Source organism: Poecilia mexicana, unplaced genomic scaffold (assembly GCF_051168715.1).
Source record: "Poecilia mexicana isolate PSO_F unplaced genomic scaffold, ASM5116871v1 scaffold_4, whole genome shotgun sequence".
NCBI lineage: Eukaryota > Metazoa > Chordata > Actinopteri > Cyprinodontiformes > Poeciliidae > Poecilia > Poecilia mexicana.
Window position 1 is genome coordinate 31,483,423 of NW_028263373.1, and position 20,187 is coordinate 31,503,609.

The following is a 20,187-nucleotide window of genomic DNA, read 5'->3' on the forward strand; positions in this document are numbered from 1 at the left end:
TACACATATACGGGGGTTCGTGGCTGTTCCAAGCAGCAGGACTTTGCGCTCCCTCTGCTAAAGCTGGGTTTCTTTTGAATTCTTTGCCCTGAGAGTCGTCCCGTACCTCTTTAAAAGAATTTGGGTGTCTGTGTATTACTTAGCATGGGTTTGTATCAACCCGGAGATTACGACTCATCTCCAGTGGACTAATAATTGGACTGGTTTGGGGTTAATTGGATATATTTGAGTTAATTGGATCGAGTTGCATCACTCGTGGAAAAAGGACTGATAGCAGGTTGAATCACCTTTACTGGCTCTCTGAACCGGGTCGCCGTAAGTAGAAGTCTGTTACTGGATGTATCGTCTTTCTCTGGGACCCTGAATCGAGTTGCCAAAGAGTATAAAGGACTGGGAATACTTAATTTAGTACAGGTTGAATCACCTTGAAGGACTGAGAATACTTATTTACTTTGGTACGGGTTGAATCACCCTACTCTAGCACTCTAAAATCGAGTTGCCGTGGGTATGAAGGACTGAGAGAAATTATTTAATTCTGGGAATAATACATTTTATAGCCGGCATCTGACCTTTGATTTTGGCTAACCTCTCTACGAGAGGACCACAGCAACCTCCCTGAACAAGCCCCAGTAACCATCACTGTGGCAGATGTTCAAGAAAGAATCTCAGGTATGAAAACTGGACAGCACCAGGACCTGACATGATCCATGCCTACTGGCTGAAGAAACTCACTGCCCTCCATGAGCGACTGGCAGCTCAACTGAACCAGCTGCTACAAAATGGGACTCACCCTGAATGGTTAACTGAAGGGCGCACAATCCTGATACAGATGGATCCCTCAAAGGGTTCAGTCCCATCTAACTATCGGCCAATAACCTGTCTCTCTACAACATGGAAGCTCATATCAGGCATCATAGCGGCTAAGATAAGAGGACATATGGATAAATACATGAGCACGGCACAGAAGGGCATCGGGATAAACAGCAGAGGAGCCAAACACCAACTCCTTGTAGACCACACAGTCGCCCGAGACTGTAAAACCCGACACACCAACCTGTGCACCGCTTGGATTGATTACAAGAAAGCCTATGACTCAATGCCACATACCTGTATCATTGAATGCTTAGAGATGTACAACATCAATAGTACTCTAAGACCCTTCATTGCAAGCTTGATGGGGCTGTGGAAAACCACCCTTGAAGCCAACTGCAAACCACTTGCACAAGTGTCCATCAAATGTGGCATATACCAAGGAGATGCTCTGTCCCCACTGCTGTTCTGCATAGGCCTGAACCCCCTCAGCCAAATCATCAACAAGACTGGCTACGGATACCGACTCAAGAATGGGGCCACAATCAGTCACCTCCTCTACATGGATGACATCAAGCTGTACGCCAAGAGCGAGCGAGACATCGACTCACTGATCCACACCACCAGGATCTACAGCACTGACATTGGGATATCATTCGGACTAGAAAAGTGTGGCCAGATGGTTACAAAGAGAGGGAATTTCGTCCGCACAGAAGGGGTCTGTCTCCCAGAGGGAACAATAGCAGACATAGAGCACAGCTACAAGCACCTGGGAATACCACAAGCAAATGGCAACCTCGATGAGGTCACAAGGAAAGGAGCCACAGCCAAATACCTCCAACGAATAAGGCAAGTCCTGAGAAGCCAGCTCAATGGCAAGAACAAGATCCATGCAATAAACAGCTATGACTTACCAGTAATCAGATACCCTGCCGGAATAATTAGCTGGCCAATGGAACAGATAAAGGCCACGGATGTTAAGACTCGGAAGCTACTAACCATGCATGGAGGGTTCCACCCCAAATCCAGCACCCTGAGACTGTACACAAGCCGTAAGGAAGGAGGCAGAGGACTAGTGAGTGTGAGAGCCACTGTCCAGGATGAAACATCCAAGATCCATAAATACATCAAGGAGAAAACCTCAATGGACGATGTGCTCAGCGAATGTCTCAGACAATGGGGAACAGAGGACGAGGTGCTGGAGGAACCATCATGGGAGGACAAGCCTCTACATGGGATGTACCACCGACAAATAACTGAAGTGGCTGATATCAGGAAATCCTACCAATGGCTGAAAAAAGCTGGACTCAAGGACAGCACAGAGGCCCTCATCCTGGCTGCCCAGGAACAGACCCTAAACACCAGAGCAATAGAGGCTCAGATCTACCACACCAGACAAGACTCAAGGTGTAGGTTGTGCAAGGAGGCCTCTGAGACAGTCCAGCACATAACAGCAGGGTGCAAGATGCTGGCAGGGAAAGCGTACATGGAACGACATAACCAAGTGGCGGGCATAGTGTACAGGAACATCTGTGCAGAATATGGACTGGAAGCCCCGAGATCAAAGTGGGGAACACCCCCAAAGGTGGTGGAGAATGACCAAGCTAAGATCCTGTGGGACTTCCAGATCCAGACAGACAAGATGGTAATGGCGAACCAACCGGACATTGTGGTGGTGGATAAAGAACAGAGGAAAGCCGTTGTGGTGGATGTAGCAATACCAAGTGACTACAACAGGGGTCCCCAAACTACGCCCCGCAGGCCGAATCCGGCCCGCCTCCTCATTTGGTCCGGCCCCCTGAACAATACCGGATCCGGCCTGCCTCCTCATTTGGTCCGGCCCCCTGAACAATACCGGATCCGGCCCGCCTCCTCATTTGGTCCAGCCCCCTGAACAATACCAGAGAGCATTCAGTGTTTTTTTTTTCATATATATGTGGATTTTTCTTCAACCACCAGGGGGCCTCTTGAGCAGATATGAAACTTAGTTTCCCTCAATGGAATATATACTAGTCAGTACCAGTCACCGTTTCGCTCACGTTTTTTTTCCATTTGCATTCTGGGTAAAAATCTATCTACAAACGCGAAAATGTTGTTGGCAGTAATCCAGCCCCCCCCATCAACAAAAGTTTTCTAAGGTTTCTTTCTCGAAAAACTAAGACCGGCCCCCGACCAGAAAAGAGAACAGTTATGTGGCCCTCGCAGGAAAAAGTTTGGGGACCCCTGGACTACAACATCAGGACAAAGGAGCACGAGAAACTGGAGAAATACCAGGGCTTCAGAGAGGAACTGGAGAAGGCCTGGAAGGTGAAGACCACAGTGGTGCCTGTGGTCATCGGGGCCCTCGGGGCAGTCACCCCCAAACTGGAGCAGTGGCTGAAACAGATCCCAGGAACAACAGAAATGTGCAGTACTAGGCACAGCCAAGATACTGCGCAGAACCCTCAAGCTCCCAGGCCTCTGGTAGAGGACCCGAGCTCAGAGGATGAAAGAGACCACCTGCAGAGGGTGAGAAGGGAATTTATATATATATATCTATATATATATATATATATATATATATATATATATATATATATATATATATATATATATATAGATATAGATATATATATATATCTATATCTATATATATCTATATCTATATCTATATCTATATATATATATATATATATATAGTCGAGAAAAGTCGAGCTCAGCCCACTTCCCCATGCTGGAGATTTTAGTTTAATAATAACAATAAATAAAGTTATCTTTAAAACTGATTACACAGGTGACATCAAGACCCAACAGTAGAGTCGGATGGTAATAAAATCAGTCTGGTTGTGTGTGTTGTTATTGTGTCCTGCAAACTTTGCTTTAATTCTACTTTTTTCTATTTAATCATAAAAAATCATAGTCAGGCAGAAAGAGAGTTATGAAACAGGAAAAGCAGGTTTCCTGGAGAAAGAGGAAGTTTCCAGCCTGCAGTGTTTAAAAATAGTTCAGATTGCTCATTTTGAGCATTAAAGGTTTAAGGAATAAAATCTAGACATTTTGAGTAATTGGATAAAACCCAGAGTAAAATACTTGAATTAATAATGATAACTTATAATTAAGCCAATAATCAATATTGGTTTAACCGGTGGTTGATGTTGGTTTGATTATAAGAATATTTACACTTACTCTTATACTTATGGAAGTACTTACAGGTGAAAGAAGTAACTGTAACATGGTGTCAAATAATTAGAATAATGAATTATTCTTGGTTTCTTTTCAGAAATGTGTGTAATAACTCGCATCATGATTATAATAAGGGTAACTAATAAGTAATGGTTATTATAATATTATAAGTGAATGCTAAATCAGAGCAACCAAAAGGTTATAAATGTGATTTTGACATTGAACTTGAAATGGTGTAAAATGTGTAACTGTAACTAAAGGTCACTGATGTTGTGTTGGAGGTAGATGGTAGGTGAAAGGTCAGGGAAAAAGAGGAACTGATAGGAGAGCAGAGGTGACCAAGGCCTTATTGCTAAACTTTAAACGTACCTAAGAGAAGGTTAGACACAAGAGGGCTGTTGAGCAACTCGGGGACATTAGAACAGACATCAGGTCATGTCCAAAGATGGTGATGGATATGAGATTATCGGTCCAAGCAGTCAGCCAATAAAACAGGCACAGCAACAAAGCTAGCCAATGTAAATGCACTAAAAGGGTGGATAAACCCTATATAAGGTGAGTGCAAAAGAGGAATCTTTGGTTGGATCCTTCAGGCAGCTTCGAGCCAAGATCGAGATGGACAAAGAACTCTGCAGCTAAAGAAGAGCCGGAGCCACAGAGCCGAAGACTGTTCTGCACATGGGGACCAACCCGTTAGCCCCGCAACATGTGGCTTCAAATTGCATTTCTCTCACCAGCTGGGTTCGGGACCCCAAAGAAAAAGACCAAGGCAAAGATGAAGATAAAGACAAAGGCAAAGAACAAAGGCAAAGATGAAGAACTGGTGTGTTCCTTCCATGAGACCAGCTCTTCTACATCTCGAAGGACCAGAAAGATCGTGAGACGAAGAAAAAGGAGCTACAGAGCTGCAAGACAAGAAGGAGAGGTCCGCTACGCGCATGAGGAAGTCACCCTGAGGCCCGAGATCTGCCGCTCTGACTCAGTACTCTTCCTGTACTGGGAGACTCCTGCTGCTGCAACACCTTTTCCATCATCAGGCCAGTTCTGGGGTTCAAAATGCCAAACACCGTCCGTCTCTCTCAAAGTTTTCCTTTTTTAGTTCACAGTGTCAGCATTAGGGAAAGATAGACTAGATTATTGATTTTACTTATTTGATTATTTCTGCTACTGATTTAAGCTGTACTGACCCTTGCAAAATTGCCTTACTAATAAAATACTTAGCATTAAGAAAATCTAAAAGATGTTGTGGACATTCAGTTAATGAGTCACCTTAAAGTTCTTTGATGGTTGTAAAATAACTATGAAGTTTGATTCTGGGAGGAAAAAGTGGTAAATGTTTTATAGGTTGCTTTTGGCCCAAAAGCAACCTATGGACTCGGGCGAGTCCTTGGGACTCGCCCGAGTCACTAAAACCAACCTGGTTCAGTAACAAGTGCAAGTTTTAATAAGAGAAAGAGCGACCGTTAACAGGTGTGCTCTGTGAAACTAGCTGATTCCGGGCTGCTCAATCTGGCTAATTCACAGGGTGAAAAAGGGTGGGACATCTGGAGGCAAAGGTCGTTGGAAACCAGGCTAGTCTTTCTCGCACCCAGTTTAAACAGAGTTTACTTCAGTTCTGGGTAGGGTAAATCTCGGCAGATTTAGGAAACTCAATTCACCCATTAGACGGAGAGCTGGGAGCAACATCTCCCTCCTCTCAGAAGAGGAAGTAGAGAGAGAGAAGGGGGGGGGGGTGTTGTGCAACAACAATATATATATATATATATATATATATATATATATATATATATATATCAGTATTAATCATTATTTATTTGTGCCATTATTAATCTTTATTTATTAGTGTTTGTATAGTTATATAAATATGTATTGATATTACTAAATAATTTATTAAATAAATTATGAACGGCTGTGTGCTTTGTAATATGCTCTTCATACATCGATATCAGAATATTCCATTCCTATTCTATTGTTATAGCCACTAAGCATATTTAAATATGATGAACTATGTATTAAAAACATACTTAAAAAATACAATTGTTTATAAATGTTGCTTTGATAGATGTTTGAATATGGTTTACAGTAACAAAAAAGTGTGTTATGATCGATTAAATCCGCTGATACGTCATTGTGCTGCTAAACACATAAGGCTGAGTGGAATGGTGGACCGCTCCAAGATGGCCGCCCTAAATCTCATCAGCGACAATAGGCGAGAGCAGTGCATGAGGGTCTATCCTTATATTATGTCTATGCTACTCCTAGGATAACAGACGCTGTTCAAATTCGCCATTTTTATTTGCATAATATTTCCTTAAAAGTAGAGAGGGCCTTGATAATAGTTAGTAATTTTGGTTAATTCAAGCTGGTGACGTCCTAGTCCGAGTTAGACAACAACACAACTGGACAACAACCGATGGAAATGAAATGTGGGTCACAAAAGGAGCCCGAAGGGACGAAGGCTGCTAACGTGTTGCTAGTTGATGGTAAGTTTGCTATAATTAAATAAGCAATTATATACAGTGCAGTAAATATACAAACTTACATTGGTTTCATAAATAATAATCTTAATTTTTACATTTTTGTTCATTGTTATCTCTAACAATATTAATTTCTATTTTAAATTATTAAACTGTAGTATTGTTTTTGCTTTTTGTCAATATTGCTAATGTTGGTGACCAAGCTTTGCAATCAACATCCAGTCAGAGAATGGTAGGTTTATTTGTTGGCACTGAATTACATTACTAACACATGCACCAATGGGTGGTAATTAAACTTAAAAAAATGTACTCTAATATAATGTCACTCAAAGAATTTATATATATATATTGTTGAAATACAAAATGTAACATGTTGGTTTTTTGGTTCATTGCTAGATAGTCTAACACAGTCAATATTGATGAAAATGTTTTTGTTCTGTTCTGCAGATGATGCTCTACTGGAATATCCAAATTCTACAGCTTCTGAGGTGCACATAGCTGTCCGTCGCAAATGTAACAACGAACACTTCATTGAGAAACAAAAATAGAAATGAGATGTTCACATTAAAATGTTCCTTTATTTTAATTCTCTGCTTTTGAATTTTAAAAGTTCTTTGATTTTTGTTCTTTAAAGTAATAACTTTGTTTTTTAGTCACACTTAAATTTTCATGTTCATTTTGTTCACTTCTGACTTGTAAACTGATAATTTATGTAAAGTTCATAAAGTTGTGAGTAAAATTGGACAATTTTAAAATGTTGGTAATAAAACAAAATATTTGAATTACCTTGAACATCTTGTATAATTAATCTTTCCATGTAATTGAAGCCTAAAACAATGTAACTACTGTAGTGTAGTTATGAGTAATTAAAATTGTACTTTATTAGCAATAGCAGTAAATCAAAAATAAAAATTAAGTGTAATTTAAATACATTAATAATATATTAGTAGCGTATTTAAAATATATATAAAGTATCTTCAAAGTATATTTTTAATATAATTCTATGACAGAATTAGTACACTCAAAATATACTAATCAAGCTCTTGAACACTAAAGTATACTAAGTACTACTTGAAGTTGTTCCAAAAAAGTACATTGAAGTATACTAAAAATTGTAAATTAATACTATTTAAATACTATTAAAATATACTAAGCACAAAAAAAGTTGTTCCAAAATAGCACAGTTTAAGTCCATTCACATACAGTATGCTAAAGTATGTTAAAATTTAATATACTAAAGTATACTTCTTTTTTTTTACTTGGGTATCTTTCTTTAGCGATTCTAGTTAGATTATTTATTTGTTTAGTCTTTCTAGTTATTCCTTATTTCAGCCTCTGTCGTAGTGTTTCTAGTTTTCTTATCTTGTTACTTTAGGTCACAAGTTAAGAATCCACTTTGGTGCCCAAAATGGGTCCTGGAGGGCCTGCTACCTGCACGTTTTAGTTCGCTCCCTGGTTTAACACACCTGGATCCAATGATGGCTCGTTAGACGGCCTACCACCAGGGAAAGAACTAAAACATGCAGGATGCCGGTGTTCTGACTGTCATACCTCGTAAATTCAGCATACCTTGTGGCAATGTGCATGCGCACATCAATGTTACGTTTCTTATAAATCCATCATACCTGTAGAAGTTTCATTTTGTGTGTTTTATTTCTCAGGAGTTTACGTTAAATAAAAAAAATAAAATAAGAAAAATCTAGTTATTTCCATGCAGTGTCCCGAAAGAGGTGTTGTTCTGCTTGTTGCCTAACACAGCATCCAGCGTTATTCATGTGCTTTTTTAGGACCTATTCCGTGCAGTTTTCTAAAGAAGTATTAAGATATTAAAAAGGTAGATTAGCTATAGGTACAAAATATCCCGACCAAATTTGGATTTATGGATATGACAGATAATCAGAACACCGGCCCTCCAGGTCCCACTTTGGGCACCACTGCTTTGGGTTTAGTTCTTCTATTATGTCTGAATCTATGTCCATTTTTCTTTAATGACTCTAGTTAGGTTATTTCTTTGTTTAGTCCCTCTAGTTCAGGGGTGTCCAAAGTCGGTCCTGAGGGCCGGCATCCTGCGTGTTTTAGTTCTCTCCCTGGTTTAATGCACCTGGATCAAATGATGGCCTAAGAACTCACACTCACATGCTGAGAAGGTTGTTACTACCACCAAGGAGAGAACTAAAACATGCAGGATGCCGGTGTTCTATCAGATAGCCATACGCTGTCAGGATAGCATACATGCAGTGAGTACGCATGCCCATCAGTGGAGTTGTCAGTTCAGCATACGCAACAAGTTATGACGAAAATAAGTCATTAAATTGTTTATAATATCATATAATATGATAACTATATAGATATACATGCGTTGTCGTGGTTTCAAAGTGTATTTAAAGCCACTCTGGCTGCAGCTGCAGTCAACTACAACACACCCCCGTATAAAACTCATTAACCTATGTTGAGAATGAGAATCTCAATCGATGAATCATAATTTGTATCGACACACGGAGCATAAAATCAGCCAAGAAAAGCATTCAGACTTTACTTATTTTATTCACTTTCAGCGCTGAAAGTGTTAGGATCTGTGTTTTCTGTGTAGTTTCTGTCTGTCTAGTCCTGTTTTCCCCTGAGTCTCTGTCTTGATTGATCCCAGCTGTGTGTCGTTCCTGTGATTACCCTCCCAGTGTATTTAGTCCCACCTGTTGTCAGTGTTCCTTGTCGGATCCTCGTCGTGTATCACCCTCGTCTCACGTCTGTGTCCTGTTCCGTGTGCTGCCAGTGATTTTCAGTTGTTTCTCCTGGTTTGACATGAAATCATCTTATCATCATGACTACCTGGGTTCCCCGGCGTCTCTCTCACCGCTCTCCTCAACACACCATGACAGTAGGATCCGACCCCAAAAGAGGTGAGGACGCCAGCGTGTGGGGTAGCGAGGCTTGGTTCCAGCAGCAGTTGGAGTTGGCTCAACGGGATCTCTACAAGGACGTAGAGATCTTGCCTTCTCCGCTGCTGCTGGAGGAACTTGGTCTCGCCTCTGACCTCGACGCACCCAGGCAACGCGGGCCGCGACGGAGGCGGCGGCGGGGACCTAGAGCGGAGGAGTTCTGTGGCGGAGCTCCAGCCAGCCAGAATCCCTGGGTGGGAACTCGGCTGGCATTTTGTCCGCCTGGAGTCGGACCCCGCCGTTACTGCTGCCCTGAGCCGCCGGAGATCCCGGCCCCTGGGTCACGCCATTTCCGCCGCCCTGAGCCACCGGAGATCCCGGCCCCGCGGTCACGCCGTCAACGCCGTCCTGAGCCGCCGGAGATCCCGGCCCCGGGGTCACGCCGTCAACGCAGCCCTGAGCCGCCGGAGGTCCCGGCCCCTGGGCAAAGCCGTAGCCGCAGCCCTGAGCCGCCGGAGGTCCCAGCCCCTGGGCCCCGCCTGCAGCTGCCTCCGGTCCCCGCACCGAGGCAGCGTCTGTCCCCGCTGCCTCCGGTTCCCGCGCCGAGGCGGCGTTTGCTTCAGCCCCCAGTGTTTCCCGAGTCTGCTCCGTGCGAGCCTCCAGTGTTTCCCGAGTCTGCTCCCCCCGAGTTTCCTGAGTCTGCTCCCCCCGAGTTTCCTGAGTCTGCTCCCCCCGAGTTTCCTGAGTCTGCTCCCCCCGAGTTTCCTGAGCCTGCTCCCCCCGAGACACCGCCCCCTGAGCCTGCAGAGTTTCTAGTGCCCCCTCCTCCCGAGTTTGCTGATTCGGTCCCTTCTTCCGAGCTCCTTGTGCCTCCGAGCCCTCCTCCCGAGTCTCCGGAGCCTGCAGCCGGCCCACCAGCCGGCCCACCGGAGCCTGCAGCCGGCCCACCAGCCGGCCCACCGGAGCCTGCAGCCGGCCCACCAGCCGGCCCTCCGGAGCCTGCAGCCGGCCCACCAGCCGGCCCACCGGAGCCTGCAGCCGGCCCACCAGCCGGCCCACCGGAGCCTGCAGCCGGCCCTCCAGCCGGCCCACCGGAGCCTCCGAGGGTCCGCCTCCTGCGCCGACGACGCCCGCCGGACCCGCCCAAGGGGGTCCGCTTCCTGCGCCGGCGGAGGAGACCGCCGGACCCGCCTCCTCGCTTCCTGCGCCGGCGGAGGAGACCGCCGGACCCGCCTCCTCGCTTCCTGCGCCGGCGGAGGAGACCGCCGGACCCGCCTCCTCGCTTCCTGCGTCGGCGGAGGAGACCGCCGGACCCGCCCAAGGGGGTCCGCTTCCTGCACCGGACTGTTTTCTGTTCCTGTGAGGATTTAGTTTTGGACTCTAGCCTTGTCGCCCCCCCGCCCACCCTGTTGGGTTGTTTTTGGTTTGGTTTCTGGACTCTGGCCCTCCTTCCGTCGCCCCTCCGCCCTCCCTGATGGGTTGTTTTTTTGTTGTTTTCTGTTGGGCATCTGGTAGCTGCCCTTGAGGGGGGGGTACTGTTAGGATCTGTGTTTTCTGTGTAGTTTCTGTCTGTCTAGTCCTGTTTTCCCCTGAGTCTCTGTCTTGATTGATCCCAGCTGTGTGTCGTTCCTGTGATTACCCTCCCAGTGTATTTAGTCCCACCTGTTGTCAGTGTTCCTTGTCGGATCCTCGTCGTGTATCACCCTCGTCTCACGTCTGTGTCCTGTTCCGTGTGCTGCCAGTGATTTTCAGTTGTTTCTCCTGGTTTGACATTAAATCATCTTATCATCATGACTACCTGGGTTCCCCGGCGTCTCTCTCACCGCTCTCCTCAACACACCATGACAGAAAGGAGACGCTTTACCATTACATCCGAGAAGAGTTTCTAAAAAAGTCTGTGCAGCGTCTGAGGAGAAGGAGGAGGGCAGCTGATTATATGAACTGAAGACACTCCCTGAAATCACACCATGTCTCTGTGGCCTGATAAGTTTCTGTTTCTCGTGAGAAATGGACCTTGGTGTCTAACAGAATCAAAAATGTAACTCTTTACTATGGGCCCTTTGTCTAACAACGTGTGACTCTTTCTCGGCCTTGGTAAAGCATCTCAACACCTACTTAACCGCTAAGTCAGGATGCCATACAGCTGTTAATAAAGTGTATGATGATCTACGTCATGATTCTATGTTGCAGATTAAATAAAATCATATGGTAATGACTGCGTATACATGTCTGAGTTAAGCATATGACTATCTGACAATGTATGCTGATCTGACAGAACACCGGCCCTCGAGGACCAACTTTGGGCAACCCTGCTCTAGTTGCTCTAGCTCTGTGTTCCTTAGTTCTTATTTTTAGAGTTACCTTGTTTCTATTTTGGTTCTTTTATAGTTCCCTTCGTCTTTGTCTTTTTCTACTTTATTATGTTTCTTTTAGTGTTAGAATTATTATCAGCTCCCTTATGTTGACTCCCTCTGTGCTCCCCTGTATATCTATGTAGCAGTGACGTGCGGTCAGGGAAGGAAGTTGAGGCAGAGCCTCACCTGTCATCATGAAAGAATAAAATAATGATAAGATAATTTATATTGCTATGTTCACCCTGTGTTTTGTACTATAAAGTATTGTCAAGAAAACTGGCATGAACTTGTGAGATCTCTCTAGGTACACGCAGTGAGCAGGGTAAAGGCCTGAGGAATAACAGTGATCTTGTATATTGATTTAAGGATGATTAAAGAAATGAATTACAAAATACATATGTGTGTAATAGTTGGAATGATTGATGTTATGTGATTACAATGTCTGTAATGTATACTTGAAATATATAATCTATATTCATGATCTGTAATAACAGTAACAACTTAATTGTTGTATATTGCCAATAATTTCAGATAATGACAAAACAAATTGATTATGTTTCATGGTACATCATATGCTTTGAGTTGATTGTGTTTCATGGTACATTATAAGAGGACTGTAGATTTGAGTACATGAGAAGGAGAAAGGAGTCGTGTCACAAAGTAATACACTGAGCTGGGCGGAGGTCCAAGAACAAATCCAAAAAAGGCAATAACTGACAGATGGCCAACAACAGAAAAAAGAGAAGTACTGGAAAGGAGTTGCAGCACTCAGACAAGAAAAGAGGGAGGTTTGTGTATTACCAAATTCAGGGTGGAGCGAGGTTTGGGGAGGACGGGTACTTTCCGATGAGATACTCGGGAAGGATGAGTCATGAGACCTCTCCCATACACAACTATGGGCCAAAAGGGTTTAAAAGCCAGCGAGCTGGGGAGGAAACCGTTCTTAGTCCGCGGCGCTGAAGGAGAGTCAACAAGAGGACGCAGACGAAAGATCAGCAGAGGACCACACCCTGGGACCAAGGGAAAAGTTGAGACTTCACGCCGCAAGAAAGGACAAGATCCGTCAGCCCCAGCCCTGGCCCCTGAATCCGACCGTCTCCTCTGCCTCCACCCTACGATCACTGTTCAACTGCAGCAGACTTGGGGAAAAGACAAAGGTCACTAAGTGATGAAGATTCTGTTCGTCTAAAAGATATCGGACAGATTGACTTTGTTGCTTTTCTGAAAGAGGACTTTGCCCCGCCAGGACAGAGACTCTGACCAAGGACGTTTAAAGGTTTCGGCTGCCAAGATCGACTAACAACGGGTGTGAGTTGCCCTGCCCCTAAAGCCTCGCTCAGTGAGATTAGTGACACAGGTTAGGGATTAGAAAGAGGATAGGGTATGGTTAATTTTATAATTCGAGATTATTACTTGTTACAATTTTATAATTCCTTTGACTAAATCTGCTTGTCATTTACCCCTGCTAAAGCTTGCTTAATAAAATATATAATAAAAATACTAATAGAGGTTGTGGACATTGAATTCAATTAAGTCACCGATTGTTGAGAGTTCTTCTGGTTTAAGTAAAATCTTCACACATGATTCTAGAAATTTGGTGGCTTCATACTTTCCTTTGGTGAGTAATAAAAATAATGGCCCTGGGACTTATATCTAAGTCACTAAATCCAATCTAGCCGATAACAAGTGCACATTATTTTCAGGAGGAAAGCTACCGTTAACAGGAGTGGTTGCTGAAGCTATGCGGCAGTGAGGGCTACTCTGCCGACTGTTTCTCAACTGAAAAGGGCCGTAACTTCTGGATCTGAAGGTAGTTAGAGCTAGACGAGTTTTCTCCGCCGCCAGTTTAAACAGAATTTCCCTAGTGAACCTATGATAGGGTAAGACCCAAGTTTCAGGGATTTTCCGGACCTGTTAGACAGAGAACTGGTCAATAGTCAGTCAGTGGTGAGATTAGGGCGTGGCTGGCTATTGCAGAATAACGAACAGTATTTATATTTAATTTAGCTTTACCAATTTTGATTATTTTTTTCTTCAAAATCACTGAATTTTCACAATTTCCCATTCAAATGCTCAGAAGCGAAGCTGGTGAGGCAGCAGTGAGCTGAGCCTCACCTTGGATTGCACAACCTCTCGCTAACTGTGCTGGCTGCCACTCAGAGCATGTTCTTCCTGTCTGTACGTCGCCAATACAGTGGTTAAAAAATATTTAATACATAAACTGATTTTCCATCATTTAGCTTATCTATACAAATCACGTTATACAACTGTGTGTATAACGTGATTCGTGTTATACACACAGCAATCAGAAATGGGAGAGAACAGACTCGGGGTGATGCAGGCAGTTCTCTTATCTCATGGCAGGGGGCGCTTATGACCCCAGACATTGGTGTTGTGTCTCAGCGTCTGCAGGATAAGAGACAGCGAGCTAGCCATATAGTAAATAAGTGAAGCTACACACAATGAGTCTACGTATAGCTTGAGCGAGAAAGAAGTGGTTTTGAGTTGTACTTCAACGGGTTTTCTTCCCCTTTGCTGTAAAGCATAGCACTAAGTTAATAATATCTATTTTAAATAACCTCAGGTTAAGCTCCTTATTTGTTGTGTTCCTTTTTACTGCTCGTTGTCTTTATTTTGTTAGTTGACTTCCGGTTTTTGAATTTAATGCTTTTATTTTGATAAGAGAACTTCAGCTGTTTATGCTGTGCAGCGGCAGCTTGGCAATAGAAGGAACGGAAGATAAGTTACGACACTGTTATAAAATGTATCTTTTTTTTTGCCCCCTTGACAGAGGCACAAGGTATGTTTATTTTGTAAATAGGATATTTCTAATATTGATCAATTGGAGTTGTGATTTTTGCTTTATTGTAATCAAATACGGTATAGTTTTGAATCAGTTCATATTGGTAATAGTGAACGTTATTTTTAGTTTTCAAACGTTACTGTTTTAGAGCGTGGTTTGTAGCTTACGCTGTCTTTTTTTGTGTGTTTAAACAGCTCTTATGGTGAAACTCAGGGTTTACTCACAATAAACCTCACTGTTCATCAGTAAAGCCAAAATCCTTCATTTGGGGTGGGGGTCTGCCACATCTATATTTCCAAGTTTCATTGAGTTAACGGAATTATAAATAATAGAAATAATAGAATAGGATGGATGGATGGTATCCATGGATACCATCCAAATCCTATGGATGGTATGTGAAAGTATAGTCTTTTTGCCCTTCAATGTTATCCGCATGCAAAAAATTTGTGTATGTAAACAATAACTTGTAGGTGGTCTTATGATTTTGATTAAGTCAGTGCCTCACTAGCCATCAACCTCACAGCACGTCACAGCTATGTAGTTTCCTGTGCCACCTTCGCCCCACCCCTCAGCCTGACTCCTGCTCACCACTCTCACCTGCAGTCAATTAGCTCATTAGCCCTGGTTTTGTCTAGCTTTCTACCTCCCAGTATTTAAGCCTTATTTTCTCCCATTATTCATCAGATTTTCACGTCTACTCCTGTCAGTCCTTTGTGATTTTCTGTGTTCCCTTGTGATTCTTGGTGGGATGTTTTTGGATTTGGTTTTGTTCTTATTTTCATCATTTTTCCATTAAATCTATAAACTCTACCACTTCGGGGTCCAACTTTTCACTAGTGATGGGCAGATGAGGCCTCACTGGGTCTGTGGCACATTTACCAAACTGTGTCCACAGTGTGCTGAGACTGTGTTACAGTGACACCCGCTGGATTTAGAAAGTTATTGCAGGCAAATTCAATAAAGGGAGTGTTAACCAGTTCATCCTCCTCATGCTGGGCATGTTGATGCCTCAGCATTGTGGAAGTGCTCTGCTTACAGTAAGACAAATCTTGGGAGCAAATCCTACAATTTTCACCTACAATATAAATAAAAGTTAATTCATGTAAACTAACTCAAATATCCCATGGAAAGGAATTTGAATAATCCGAAAGAAAAATGATGAAAAGTGAAATAAAAACGGAATAATTGTTTTAAATTATAAGATCAAAATGATCTCACACGGGAGAAAACTTCTTCTTCCTCTGTTGATCCATGCCGGTAGTCAAATACGAGCCAAAAACCAACACAAAGCAAAGAACACAAAGTATCTCCATCCAACAAAACCCACAAATGTATTTACACAGTTTCTCCCTCATCAGTACAATTTGGCGCAGTCACATCCAAACGACACGGGAACTGTATCGGTCACGTGGTTTTCCTTAAATGATACGCGCACCGACACGGATTCATCTCGTTTGCTCAGCACGTGTCGAGGTTTCGGTGTCATCTGGCCCATCACTGCTTTTCACTAACCAATATCATGACATACAGGACTTGAAATTGACATCTTAATCAGTGTGTGTGTGTGTGTGTGTGTGTGTGTGTGTGTGTGTGTGTGTGTGTGTGTGTACCTGCCACAGTGTAAGCAGCTGTAACCAACAACAATATGGCTGTAGACAGATAGAGATTCCAGCCCAGTGACACCTGGATGAACAGCGCCCCTGAAAACATGTCTGTCTGACAAACACACATATGATCAAAGACACTACAACACTGTAACCTCTGACAAAAGATCAGCCATGTAAGCATATGTTAAGTAAATAGATGTCTTACTGATATTTTTGTGAAGATGTAGAGAATCAGGGATAAAATAGACATGTATATGCGGATCCTACGGCCTCCAAAACGGAAGGCCAGGTATTCAGGCATGGTCAGCACACCAGCAGAGATGTAGACAGGGATAAAGATCCAACCAAGAGCCACCAGAACCCATGCTGCCTATTAAGATAATATCATTTTGATATGTTTAATCACTACTGCATTCAATTAACTCAAATCAGTACCAGAGATAAAAGATAAATTGGTAACACTTTATTTGAAGGGGTGTGCATAAAACTGACATGACACTGTCATAATCATGACATAACATCTGTCATGAACATAAAGAAGTCTTTTTGAATGTCTATGACTGTTGTCATGAAGTGTCATTCGGTAAATAATGACACTTTTAATGCAAAGTTGCTCTAAAAGTTGCATTAAAAGTCCATTAAAAGTGCCAACTTTGCATGATTTTTGTAAATTCTGATTATTTAATGCAAAGTTGGCATTTTTAATGGACTTTCAATGCAACTTTTAGAGCAACTTTGCATTAAAAGTGTCATTATTTACCGAATGACACTTCATGACAACTGTCATAAACATTCATAAAGACTTCTTCATGTTCATGATAGATGTTATGTCATGATTATGACAGTGTCATGTCAGTTTTATGCACACCCCTTCAAATAAAGTGTTACCGATAATTTATACCAAACATGACAAATTTTTAAATTTTAAATCAATTAGACCTGTCATAGATGACTATCTTTATGAAGACGTAAACATGGACAACTCGTGCAGCTTGTAGAATTCTGCTTTTTTTTAATGGCGTGTCTGGATGTACAGCACATGCTCATAAGTGCTGTACACTTAGGCTACAGAAGCCTATTTTTGACATATCGCTACATCTTCCCCTTCCAGCAGCGAAACATGCATGCTTAACATTTCATGGATACCTTGTAGAAATACTTAAGCTAGGGGTAAACTGCCTTCAGTCTACAGCAACGTCGGGATTATTCTGCCCTCCATAGTTGCTGTTCCTATCAATCAAATAAAACAAATCTAAAAGTCTTTTATTTACTTTTACATTATCACTGACCAGTTCCAGTGGAATTTCCCACCTCACAAACATGCCCTTGAGTTAACTGATGACATCATGGCTAGATACAGAAGGTAGGTGAGCTTTTTCAATGTCTCTGCAGTAATAGTAGATCACAATGAGATAATTCTATCTCTCTAACTCACACAGATCTGCAGCTATACGCTGCCAGAGGCCCTCTAGTAGGGTTGAGGTCAGGAGAGGTTCACGCCTGTGGGTTGGTTTCTTTTAAATGCAGAATTTGCATGATAACACATATGTTTAATCTCAGGACTTATGACTGGTCACCACACACCTCCTAGTGAATGCCCAGCACCTTGTTAGTCCTTGGTGTCCTTTATGCAGATATGAAAATACCTCAGCCTTCTGTGCAGCAGGAATCACCAGTCAGTCCTGATATAAAACCAATCCATCCGTTTCAGAGAGATGTGCTCTTGCAGAATAATGACAATGAAGAGACGGGTCCATCACTGTTTTGGGCAGCCATCCGTTCCTGATGAAACTCAATCTATTGCAATACACCATCATGCTGAGTGGCCATATGGATCTTGCAGAGTCATTGGGGTAAGACAGATGACCACATCACACCAGTTCTAAAGTCCCTACACTGATTCCCTGTAGCCCAGAGAATAGACTTTAAAATACTGCTGTTAGTTTTATATATATATGGGTGATTCTATAATTGCAGATACATTTGAAGTCCAGAGTCATTATTTTTGGTGTGGTATATTAAAATAAATTTCTTGAAGTTCCAAATGTATCTCCAACTATAGAATCACCCATATATATATTATATATATAAGTGATGTGCGGTCAGGAGAGGCAGAGCCTCACCTGTCATCATGGAAAAATAATATATAATAATAAAACCATTTATATTGCTATTTTCACCCTGTGGTTTGTACTATAAAGTATCTATTTTTTACTTAGCTTAACCAATTCTGATTAGTTTTTTCTTCAAAATCGCTGGATTTTCGCATTTTCCCATTCAAATGCTCTGAAGCAAAGCCGGTAAGGCAGCAGGAAGCTGAGCCTCACCTGGGATTGATCAACCTCTCACTAACTGCACTGGCTGCCATTCTATGAGAGCAAGTTCGTCCTGTCTGTACGCCGGTAATAAAATGGCTAAAAAACATTTCATATATGGACTGATTTTCCATAATTTCGCTTATGTATATAATGTACAGTGTTTTTTTTTTTGTTTGTTTTTTTTTGTCACCAACTGTGTTTGTATCAGTGACGTGCGGTGAGGTTCATTGCTGGTGAGCCACTGACTTATGACTTATACACCATCCATGTTATTGGACGTACGGAAATTTAGCGCAAGCAAACAACGCTGGAGGGCAAAAAGACTAACCTTTTACATGTCATCCATAGCCGCGTTAACTCAGTGAAACTTAGAAATGTAGGTATTGATTTCGTGCTATGATCCACAGCAAAGTGATCTGTATTCGTCAAGCTACGCAGACTCGTTGCCATAGCAACTGACAACAATACCACTTCATGTTTTAGGATTTAACACCAAAAAACATTCAAGAATTTTGTACACAGAACAGAACATTCAGTATGTTGTTGTAGTACGTTTTAGGCTTAATGTTTTATTAATAAATAATTGCTGTGGTAGATTAGCTACCGCTTCTACTTTACTGAATTATTTAAACATAAACTGTAGCCCACAAAACGCACATTTCATTAAAACACTAAACAAAAACATTTTATTACTGCCTTACCTTTTTGTATCAATGAAATCCATGCACCGCTAATTCTGCACAAAAATATCCGTTCATCCAAAGCCAAGTCTATCCTCGGCATGTCTTTTCTACTCCGTTTGAGAATCATCAAACTGTCTCAAAGCAAAACTTTCAGCTCCGGTGTTGGTCTTCCTTTAGTTATTATTTCCTGCTTCAATTGAAAATCCACTTTAGAAAACTGTTTAAGTGTAGAAATGTCTTTCATGTTGACGTCGGAAGAGTACTACGGAGCCCTCCAGGGGACATGGGGAATTTTTTTTCTTTTGCGTTCCCTCGCAATAATCTACTGATCAGTTCATGCGACATACTTGAATACTGTAAGCCTTTTTTACAGTGGCCGCCGTACTTTCTGCTTTAATACAAGCTTATAAGGTTTTTCCATGGACTATTGAGTTATTATCGCGGGGTAATCAGCCATCTGATTCTGTCTCCATTGTGTTCGTGTCTGAATGGTTTAAAGCGCTGCTTTCAGTGCCGTTCCATCTGAGCCTTAACAGACATAAACATGCAGTAAATAAAATGATTTGCAATCAGTTTTTTGCACCAAAGTGTTAATAATAATAAACACGTTTTCACTGAGGCTCTTCTGTAAGAGCAATATGAATGAAATAAGTAATTATTGATATGACAGGAACAGCGGCTTTGACAACTGGTGGTGGGCGTGTCGATGTGGGCGTGACTGTCATGAAGTATTATTGGGAAGGTGACGCTGCTGGCTCTGTGTGTATGAGGAAGCGGGTGAGCTGGGTGGTCAGTCCTCGCAAAGTTTGGAGCATGATAATAAAAATTAAATAAATCGATAATTGTGACAGAACAAAGAAGAGGTTAGGAGTTGATTGATACACGGACAGATGAGATTCCCCGAGTTAACCCAGTGCGGCCGTCTACCACCATTAGTTTGCTGTGTTTTATAATAATAAAACGTGTTTATTATTATTAACGCTTTTGTGCAAAAAGCTGATTGAAAATCGATTATTTACTGCATGTTTATGTCTGTTAAGGCTCAGATGGAACGGCACTGAAAGCAGCCCTTTAAACCATTCAGGACTACAAACACA

At 42.3% G+C, this 20,187-nt stretch overlaps 1 protein-coding gene across 1 annotated transcript in view; it reads right to left on the reverse strand.

Annotated features, from left to right (window-relative positions):
* The window catches only part of slc5a9 (solute carrier family 5 member 9), an 83,984-nt gene that overhangs the window by 37,188 nt on the left and 26,609 nt on the right, over window positions 1-20,187 (reverse strand). The window contains exons 5-6 of the mRNA XM_088005205.1: window positions 16,295-16,459; window positions 16,093-16,198 (exon numbers count right to left, since the gene is read on the reverse strand). Coding sequence (XP_087861331.1) covers window positions 16,093-16,198; window positions 16,295-16,459 — 271 coding nt within the window. The remainder of the gene's footprint in view (window positions 1-16,092; window positions 16,199-16,294; window positions 16,460-20,187) is intronic.